Consider the following 10,548-nt stretch of genomic DNA (forward strand, 5'->3'; position numbering starts at 1 on the left):
ATAAACACGGGTTCACATGCACAAGGTGGACAAGCACATGAGGATCCAAATCCCAACAAAATGCCCTTCGGAGGCAAGGTGGAGAGGCTTACAAAGACCTTCAACAATGGCCATGGTGATGTGGGCTTTAAATTGTAACACGCAATATAAAAAATCTGAATGTGCCAACACTTGAAACTCTCCTATAAGTGGTGAATCATAAATCTCAAGAAACATTTAGTTATTGGTCCCACCAATCCCACGGATGTACTGGTGTCATAAACCAAGGTGTCCAAAGATAAATCCGGCACTGTGGTGGGCAACCAATGATCTTCCACAAAAATGGAGAACCTGACCTCTAGTGCAAGATTAAGTAAAGAAAACTGATCTATTTGAATTGTTTGAGGTTGTTTGTTCAATCAAGGAATACAAGGAACTTAAGGGAAATTCATATAAATCCATTCCAAGCCAGAGTGGTAGGGTGGTTGTGGCTAGATTATGAGAAGGTCAGATCTAGGACTTGAGTCTACTCCCCCGTTTTCCCAACAAAAGTGGTAGGCTATAGGACTTAAATGTTTTATTATTTTTCTTAATAAAAAGTTTTAATTCGATCCTAATATTGTTAGACCCATCTTGATCAAGCAGGAGGCACCACCTAGCTAACCATGAGGGTGACCCCAAGAGGAGGGAACTGGGTTAGGCCTCACAGTCATATAATGAACCACATATTCCTTAAACATCAACATTTTATGGTCATGTTCTTTGATGATATACTTGGCTTCAAAAAAAATATTGAAGTTCATAAGAAACATTTGGAGCTGATATTCTCCCTTTTAAAGGAATACCAACTTTATCTTAATGAGAATAGTAGATAAAATTGAGTACTTGGACCACATAGTCCCAACCAAGGGCATTCAAATGGATCCAAAGAAGATTGATTCCATTGTCACTTAGCCCAAACCTACATGACTTACAATCTTTCTTAGGATTATGTAGCTATTATAGGAAATTTGTCAAGAACTTTGCATGCATTGCACATCCACCCATTGACAGATCTCCTAAAGAATGCTAAATAATTTCATTGGATTGAAAGACATGATAAATCCTTTCAAGATTTTAAAGAAGCTCTTACTCATCTCCCTATGGTATAACTTCTTGACTTTTCTAGACTATCCTCTATAGTTGTAAAACTAGTGCAAGTGGCTATGGGATTGGGGTTTTCCTCATGTAGGATGGTCATCCCTTAGCTTATGCCATTCTTTGTAGTTGTAACTAATGCTAGTGGCTATGGGATTAGGGAAATCCTCATGTAGGATGGTCATCCCTAGCTTATGAGAATCGCAAGTTAAAACCAGCAAAGTGTAACTATAGCACATATGATAAAGAGTTGACTATTATATTACACACAGGCTTAAGATTTGGAAACATTATCTTATGGGTTCTAAATCACTAATCAAGAATGATTAATAGAGTATATCAACCCTTGATCTCAAACAAACATATCAAATGGACATCTCATACCCTTGATTCCTAATGGTGATGAGTACTCATATAATCAAGGATAATAATTAGATTCCTAATGGTGATGAGTACTCATATAATCAAGGATAATAATTAGATTCCTAATGGTAATGAGTACTTGTATAATGAAGAATATTTTTTCTTTCAAATTTGATTATGAATCACCACATGATCATTTAGAGATAGATATAGATTGTTTTAGAGGAGATATATCAACTTCCATACATCCTCTACATTACATGATACTATGGCTATACAGAATTTTATTGGCATATGATAAAAAAGGATGTAACTAGCTTTGTTGGCAAGTGCATGACTTGAGCACTACAAAGGCAAAACTCAAGGCTTATTGATGTCATTGCCCATTCCTATTGAACCATGGAAGAAAATATCAATGGATTTCAATATGATCTTTCCTACTACCGCAAGTCATAATGACATGATTTGGACTATAATGGATCGCCTTGGTAAACAAACCTATTTTATTCCATTCAAAAAGACATTGACATCTTAATAATAAGCCACACACTTGTTTATCAAACAAATCTATGTACATCATGACTTGCCCCAATTCAATATGATCGCGATTCTAAGTTTTGCTTTCATTTTTGGACTACTCTTTTTGACAACTTAGGCACTAAGCTAGATTTCATGAGATTGCATTTCATCGAACTGGACAAATTGAAGCTACTAATAATAAGATTTTGGACTTACTTAGAGCCTGTGTTTTATCCCAACCTATATTTTGAGAAAATATTTGAGCCTGACATAATCATTGATCATTAACAACACACTACCATACACGCACACAAAATACTTAACACCAAGTATCTTTTGACTTTTAAGAACCATCATATAGAAGATAGAAGATGCTTGGTGGATGCCTCATACGCTCATATAAGTAAACACGTAATTAAGAACCATTGTAAACTCAAGCAAGAAGGATATTAGCTAGATCCTTCTATGGTAGATTATTGGGAATACAAGAAATACCATTGCACTATGTTGTTGATAGTTAGTATCATGGGTGATTCAATTATTAAATACTAATGGACTAGTGTCATTAACGTATGCACAATTGGGGCCATGCTAGTGTTACTAGTATTGTAATGATTCTATGTTATACATTGAGCTAGTGTTATTAGCATATATACATGTCATATGATCATCTTGGGATTAATTGTGAGGAGTCTAATTGATGATTTATAACTAACATGATTAGCATTGTTTGGAGCCACGCTAGTGTTATGCACATTTGGGGCCCATGCTAGTGTTATTGGTATTATAGTGATTCCATGTTATATATTGAGCTAGTGTTATTGGTATAAATGTTTGTGCATATCATATGATATCATCTTGGGATTAATTATAAGGAGTTCAATTAATGATAGATAACTAACATGATTAACATTGTTTGAGTAATAGGTGATGAGCACTATGACAAAGCCAACTAGGGCATTGTATAGGTGATGAGCACTATAACAAAGCCAACTAGGACATTGTATAGGTGCAAGGTTATGAGGAGTCCAATTGATTGTATATAATTAACATGGTTAGCATTGTTGAGTTATAGGTGATGAGAGCACTACAACAAAGCCAACTAGGATGTCATATGGATGCAAGGTTGTGCATAGTGCATATTTATGATTTGCGGTATCATTCAAAGTTACTTTATTTATTTGGTCATGCACGTTATAACATTTTGTTATTATGCCCACCACCCATTTTGTATAGTTGGGGCATGTAATATTTTGTACACAAGTGAGCACAATTATTTATGGTTGCAACCAATTTTATAAGGAAAGCTTGATCAAAAATACCCGCATGTGGGAAGTGGAGATGCTCATATCGAGGGAGGGATCACACCCAATGCTTTGTATTACGTTAATTTGCCATGGTTGATTTATTTACACATGTTCAACTCTTGTTTGAAAGGACGGTGGATGGGTAAGAGATTTCTCATTGTGCCAAGGTCCTATCAAAAAAAACATAGAGCTCATCATGAAGGAGAAAAATGCAATATTGAGGAGATGCTTGCTCACCTATGCTCTAAGACCATGTAGGTGAACATGGTTTCAACCTATGAGAGAGTGAGTGAAAGGAGAGATGAAGAGACGACTTAGTGCATAGAGATGGTGGATGGGTAAGAGATTTCTCATTGTGCCAAGGTCCTATCAAAAAAAACATAGTGCTCATCATGAAGGAGAAAAATGCAATATTGAGGAGATGCTTGCTCACCTATGCTCTAAGACCATGTAGGTGAACATGGTTTCAATCTATGAGAGAGTGAGTGAAAGGAGAGATGAAGAGACGACTTAGTGCATAGAGATGGTGGATGGGTGGAATAGAGAAAGAGAGATGGATGTGATAACACACAAGAGAGAGAGAGACAGATAGTTGTTAAGTAGCACAACAATGTTTATATTATTATGATAATATTTCCACCATGTATAATGCTTGAATTAGAATGATTATTCTTAATTTATGGGGCATACTAGAATTTATTAAACTTTGTAAAACATTTATGTTATGGCACTATTGTGTTTTATTGTTATGGAGCATGTCCATATTCAAGCCAAGTGATTTAAAGCCCTATCAAGCTAACGTATTAATTAACACCTTAGAATATTGATACCAAGCGATCACCGCCTCGCGGTCTCATCCACCCTCTCCCTAACTTGCGAGATCACCCCCTCACAGTCTCATCCACCCTCTCCCTAACCTTCACGACCTCGTCCATTAATTAGTTAATACCTTAGAATATTGATACCAAGCAACCACCCCCTCGCAACTCTCCCCCTCTCTCTCTCTCTCTCTCTCTGCCCCATCAACCACCCCTCCAACTATCTCCCCCTTCACCTTGCCCCAACGACCACCCCCTTCCCCCCCTCTCTCTCTCTCTCTCAATGCCCCCTCTCGACTCTCTCTCTCTCTCTCCCATCGACCACCCCCTCCAACTATCTCCCCTTCGCCTTGCCCCAAAAACCACCTCGCCTTGACAACCCGTCCCCACCCCCTCGCGACTCTCCCTCTCTCTCCGTGTCCCATCAACCACCCCCTCCAACTATCTTCCCTTCGCCTTGCCCCAAACTCCCTCTCGCCCTCACCTTGACAACGCGTCCCCACCCCCTCGTGACTCTCTCCCTCTCTCTCCGTGTCCCATCAACCACCCCCTCCGACTATGTCTCCGTGTCCTACCGACCACCCCCTCCGGCCTCGCCTTAAACCACCGTATCCCTCTCTCACATCATATCCCCTCCATCTCTCGCATCCTTTAATACCTGCACTCAAGCGATTAAAGGATCCCACGATCAAGCGCTTCTACGAACATTCCAAAAAAAGATCGGGTTCACTTTGGGGCAGGCCATACAAAGCAACTCGGGGGTGGCGGACTTGCTACCCGCATGAGGCGGCCCAGCCCTAGGGCACCGTGCTCGATGGTTGGCTAGGAATGTGCTCGCCTCTACACTTTTGCCCCCTTTGTAAGAAATCTGTTGTGTGTGGGTGATAGACGAGGAAACTTCGTCCGAAAACGCAGAGAGGAGCCCTCGTAGACCCCCGTTCCTTTCATCAGAATGTGTGCGCCCCCACCCGTTCTTCCCTCTACTGTAATCATTCTTCCCTCTACTGTAATCACGCCCCCACCTTTTGCCCTTTCAAGTTGGCAACCCCCCACAGCCCCCTCTCCCTTGACGCTGGGCATCCTCGCTCACCTTGTGCCCATAGCCAAGACCCTGGCAAAAAAAACAAAAAAAAACACACACACACACAGGTTGGATCGTAGCAATTTGTCCCGAATGTAGGGAGTACTACTCTACGGGTATGCAATAACGCACATGCGTAAACCTCTAGCAGCGGGCAGAGAGACAAACGGTAACAAAACTAATCGGGAGAAATAGAGAGAGGACTGCTCTTGCTCGAGACAGCAAAAGCTGCTCCGACACACACAACTTCTGCTGCTCAAAACAGCAAGAACTGCTCGTCAGCTTGAGAGAGAGAGAGAGAGAGAGAGAGAGAGAGAGATGCTCCTGCTCAAAATGGGAGTATGAGAGAAGGAGAGCACTCCTCGACACAGCAAGAAGTGCTTACTGCTCGCCCGAGAGAGAGAGAGAGAGAGAGAAGCGACTTCGATGCAAAGAGAAAGAAATGTCCTGCTTAGAAACAGCACGAACTGCTCATCCTCGCGCACGAAGACTACCCTAATATGAGGCCATGTACGAACGATACTTGTGAAGACCTTAACATTTCTTGTAAACAATACCCACCCATCAGAGCAAACAAATAAGAAATGTAATCATTCCTCCATGATAGATTCTATGGAGGCCACAACAGAACTGGTTGTTTAGAAAGTACTTACATGCTAGTTGCCAATTAGCGCATGAGAGGTTCTCTTTCCTTCCAAGCTAAACCATGCAAGCTAAACCATGCTCTAGTTTAAGGAGACTTCGCAGCCTAAAGTGTAGAAAATGCAGCTAGACAGGGTATCCAATTCAAAGTGTACAGAATGGAAAAGATCCGATGTTTTAGTTACCACTTGAAAGGCAGTTGATAAACCATCCACTTCTGGTGTCCAGAATATCCCAAATAAGGGGTGCAATAAGGAATTCAACAGCCTTCAGGGCACTATTAGGTAAGGGGCTGCCATCATGAGACAGACCTTAATAAGAACCCATACTTCTTGTCCACCACTACACCAAGAATGCTTTTGGTTGATGAGCAAGTATGCATTAAAACCTTGTACACCTCATCTTGCGATCATGAGGACTTCTGATCAAATTATTCGGACCAAACATGGCTTATTCAGTATGAAGTGTACAAACAAATGGGCAGAATGAACCAAAAAGATGGAAGAACTCTTAGAGGGTGTATAGATGCAGTCATGATGTGCTCTGCATAGAGTCACAGTCCTTGGAAGAAGGATCAGCAGGGGGAGCCATGGAGCAGCAGGCAGCCGCCTGCAAGTACCATGACTTCCAAGCTTCCATGTAGTGAGCAAACATATGATTCAAGGCTGTGATCATATAAGAAACCACAAGTCAGTTTCAGTAAAATCACAATGTCTCAACATTACATTCCTTGAATATTTTAGCCCAAATGACCCCAAAGATTTAACCCAATAATACCTTCATTTTGATACTGGAGTGGTGCTGCCAAACGTGCTTCCTGGATCATCCCATTACTGCAATCATGTGAATGGACCCCTGCATTACTTTCCTCAGGGAAATGTTGATGCATGGCTTGAAATGGGCAAAACATTGGACTTGGAAGGAAGTTCATGAAAAATGGCATACAGTTCTCATGGGCTGCTTTAGAGGCACATGTGCAGCCCCTGCCAAATGCACACGCTGGATAAGCAGCAGGACAGCAATGCCTTGTGGAACATGGGGGCTGCTGTGGGCAGGCCTCGCCTTCAGACATTGAGGCAGCTGGAGGCTTGTTTTCACTTTGGGCTGGAGCCTTGTCTTCACATTGGACCCCAGATGTACGATTTGGGCTCCTCTGCTGTGGCCTTGAGTTGGTCCACTCTCTCCACCCTCCTGCAGTTCCCAATGCCAGCCCAATCGGCTTTGAAGCAGAAGCATTTGACATGCATGATGATAGAACTTCGGGGTGAGATGCCCCATCCACATGGACTCGAGGGTAGCATGGCACAGGGTTGTATATAGGCCCAGGTATATTGCTATTCCTGCTCTGGAGTGGTTTCACATTACACCTCTTCATGCATTTCTGGTCTGGCCTTCCCTCCTTGCCATCACACCGTCCTCGTTTGGGCTTCTCCGAAGACTCTGAGGTAGCTACTTTGATGTTGGCTGCATCATACATGCCCACAAAAGCATGAGAAACTCAAGTTTAAAAATACCACTATTTTGACAGCTGTTATTAGAGGGAGAGAACCAATTTTTTTTAACCTGCTGCTTCTGCAAGACCCTTCACACCCAACCACCTGAAGGCTGGCTTCCTATTCCTTGTCTCATGAGTCTGCAGGCCATAAAATAAAAATGGAAAGGCATAAAAATCCTTCAATTACAGGATTAACATAGGATAGGCATAATCCCTCATGAAATAAAAATGGAAAAGCATAATCCCTCAATTTCAGGATTAACACACGAAATAAAACTAATGAAGAGGACTGAAGAGACCAAAATGCTGTACCTTCTCAATTAGCTGAAGGGAAGACAAAATGTTAGCAATGTCATAAAGCCTTCTAACCTTAGCTGCAAAATAGTAGACCATGGTCATGGTTAGGTTAAGGCCCACCATTCCAAGTTCAGACTTTACGTGATCAAAAATGGGCTTCAGTTCTCACTCTTCAATTTGGAGGGCTCCTTGCAATCGCCTAGCAGCACTTTAGCAGCATCTTCCAATGAAACAATCTTGGTCTGGGGACAAAATACATGTGGGAATATGCAGTGAGATTATCATGCAGCAGGCACACACCAAGCGTTACTTGATTGTTGATAGGGAGGGTAATTACTTGAGACACAAGGAAAAGTTGAACAAACTTCTGACTCAGAAGGCCAAGTGACTTCTCCCTCCTGGTTTCTGACAGAAGAAAGCATTACTATCAGCAGCTACATCAAGCCCAAAACAAGTACTAGCAGAAATATTAACTAATTAAACAGGATTAAAAACAACCTAAGCCATAACATGTTCAATTACCAGCTCTAGACTTGAGAACAGCATCTGTGTGGTTTTGAGAGCTTTTGTCTTGACCAGAACCATACTTCATGTCCAAGAGAAGCATGGGTTCGTCAGGTAGTACAGAGATTGGGCTGGTTTTGTTATCAGCATCACTACTTACAACAACAGCAGACAGATGGGTGCTGGTGTGGCCATCTTCTTCTTCTTCCTCCTCTTCGAACTCATTCTCCTGTCATTACATTGGCACAGCTTATCACCAAAATGAAAACGAAAAAGCTCCCCAAATCGTTTACAGTTGTGGCCATGGTTTTCTACCTTGTCTATTGCTGCTTCTGTGCCTTTGAAACCTGCAAGCCCATTCCCTCGCAGCCCGGCATCTTGCTGATTAAACACAGAGAAGGGTAAGGAACGGGAGCAAGCGGGAAATCTGTAGCTCAGGAGCTGCATTTAGCTTTTGGCGGTAAAACATATTCAAACTAGCCTGAGAAGAAGAGAAACTGCATGTCGATCCTGCAAGGGCCCAACCTTCATTGCTTCTAGAGCTTCGGGAATTTTGCTGAACCCATGCCAGGTGTAGCAATTCTTCGCCTTACGCACCAGCACCTGCACAGAAAAAATTTCCCGCGGAACCGTTCAAAATCAAGACGCTGATGTAGGCGGAAAATTATAATTGACCTAGCGCAAATTCAGAGGAGGACTGGCAAACAGGTGGCGGAAATCCGGACATACCTGGACGCTCTCCAAAACGTTAACAATGTCGTAGATCCTTCTGCGCTCAACACCTGCCAAAACGTCGACTGGATTTCAAATCGTGAAGTGGCGGGCAGACACGAAAAATACTTTGAAAAACAGATGTGGCCCGAGAGATTTGCAATTGCATAATGACTTCAATTACTGCCCAGATTTGCCAATTAGAGAAGCGATTAAGCACAAAATTAGCGCACCTAAACGATTGGCGGCGTCGTCAAGGCTGATGGAATCGACCTCCTCGTTGGTGTAGAGCTGCAGGAAGCTGCCCCCCAAAAAAAAATGACAGTATAGCAAACTGATTAGCACAATTGGGGGCAGGTTCCAGAAATTAACGAAATTGGGCGGCAAAACTTTGCGGAGGGGACGAAATTGAAGCGGAAAGGTGTGGGAACTACTTCTCGCAAAGCAGGCCGAGGGATTTCTCCTTGCGGCTGTAGGCGGTGGTGGAGTGGAGGTGCTGAGACTTGATGAGGTCGGCCTCGGGGCAGAGGAAGTCGTCCAGGGAGAGGGAAGAAGCGGGAGGGGCCATGGGGGCGGGGGAGGGCAGCCGGTGGAGGGGTTGGGCGGGCATGAGGAAGAAGGAAGGCTGCAGACAGAGGGGCGAGAAAGAGAGGGAGGGAGGGAGAGAGGGAGGGAGAGAGGAAAATGGGCTTGGTGCTGAGAAGAGGGCTTAAATTGGGCTATGGTGGGCGAGGCTATGGCGGGAGAAAAAGCACACAGAGAGGGAAAGGGGTGATGGAAAATGGAGGGAGAGGGACAGAGCAGAGGGCAGCGAGGGAAGAAGAGATGAGGAGCGGGGGCGGTGGGTAAAAATACTCTCTTGCGGGGTGGGAGAGTGTGTGTGTGTGTGTGTGTGTTTGTAGACGTTAGTATGGTGTGTGTCCTTTCTCTCTCATCTCTCTCTTCGTCTTCTTCCCACCATCCGCCGTGAAGCTTCCAAATTTTTGAAATTTGAAGATTTGGCCACCTTTGGAGGGAGGGAGCCCTCGCGTCCTCCTTCCTGCTGTCTGCCTCTCCCTCGCTTTCCTTCGGAAAACCACAGTTGGTGACCCCATTCCTGGGCTTCCGTGCCCTTTGATATTTTTTTGAACGGATCTAAGTGCCGTTGGCACACAAACCACCCCCTTTGGTAAATCACCCGTGCCAGCTCACTTATTACTACTAATTAATCACCCCTCGTGTTTTTTTCGTGCTAAACTGACTTAAGTCTTAATTGGCAACATATGACTTTCTACTTACATGTTAATCAAGATATTTTGCATATTTTGCTTGGGAAAGCACAATTTTCTTTTTTGTATTGCGAGGAGGTTAAGCCCACATGGCAACACCTTATGGTGTAGGACGAGGAGGAGGAAGAAGTGAGAAGGGGAAGAAGGGAAAGGTGGGGGGCAGGGCGGGGGGTTCGTTCATGTGTCTCGGTCTCGTATGGCATCCACGGCTTCGTACATAGCCACAACAATGTACATAGCACAAATCATGGAGACTTGGGAGCACCTATGGCATCCATGGCTTCGTACATAGCCACATCAATGTACATATCACAAATCATGCAGACTTGGGAGCACCTATGGCATCCATGGCTTCGTACATAGCGACATCAATGTACATATCACAAATCATCGAGACTTGGGAGCACTATGGCATCCATGGCTTAGT

General features: G+C 43.4%; 1 protein-coding gene across 1 annotated transcript; it reads right to left on the bottom strand.

Annotated features, from left to right (window-relative positions):
* Positions 1-6,005: 6,005 nt before the first annotated feature.
* On the bottom strand, positions 6,006-9,673 carry LOC147613602 (uncharacterized). Its single transcript, XM_086781607.1, has 12 exons — positions 9,288-9,673; positions 9,087-9,154; positions 8,872-8,924; positions 8,668-8,745; positions 8,458-8,523; positions 8,161-8,371; positions 7,976-8,043; positions 7,808-7,880; positions 7,654-7,715; positions 7,410-7,479; positions 6,624-7,310; positions 6,006-6,511 (listed from the first exon to the last, which is right to left on the bottom strand). Exons 1-12 carry the CDS (start codon positions 9,461-9,463, stop codon positions 6,378-6,380), a joined length of 1,746 nt encoding a protein of 581 aa, XP_086637733.1. The 5' UTR covers positions 9,464-9,673; the 3' UTR covers positions 6,006-6,377.
* Between the last annotated feature and the right edge of the window lie 875 nt (positions 9,674-10,548).

This window comes from Cibotium barometz, chromosome 43 (assembly GCF_041138505.1).
Source record: "Cibotium barometz isolate CiBa-2024 chromosome 43, ASM4113850v1, whole genome shotgun sequence".
NCBI classification, from domain to species: domain Eukaryota; kingdom Viridiplantae; phylum Streptophyta; class Polypodiopsida; order Cyatheales; family Cibotiaceae; genus Cibotium; species Cibotium barometz.

Bases quoted from the DNA above. Each gene is read 5' to 3' on its own strand.
- LOC147613602 (XM_086781607.1), bottom strand. From the start codon at position 9,463: ATGCCCGCCCAACCCCTCCACCGGCTGCCCTCCCCCGCCCCCATGGCC. The intron at 9,155-9,287 runs GTAGTTCCCACA...TTTGGGGGGCAG, and splicing joins CTCGGCCTGCTTTGCGAGAA to CTTCCTGCAGCTCTACACCA. The intron at 7,480-7,653 runs GTACAGCATTTT...TATGGCCTGCAG, and splicing joins CCCTTCAGCTAATTGAGAAG to ACTCATGAGACAAGGAATAG.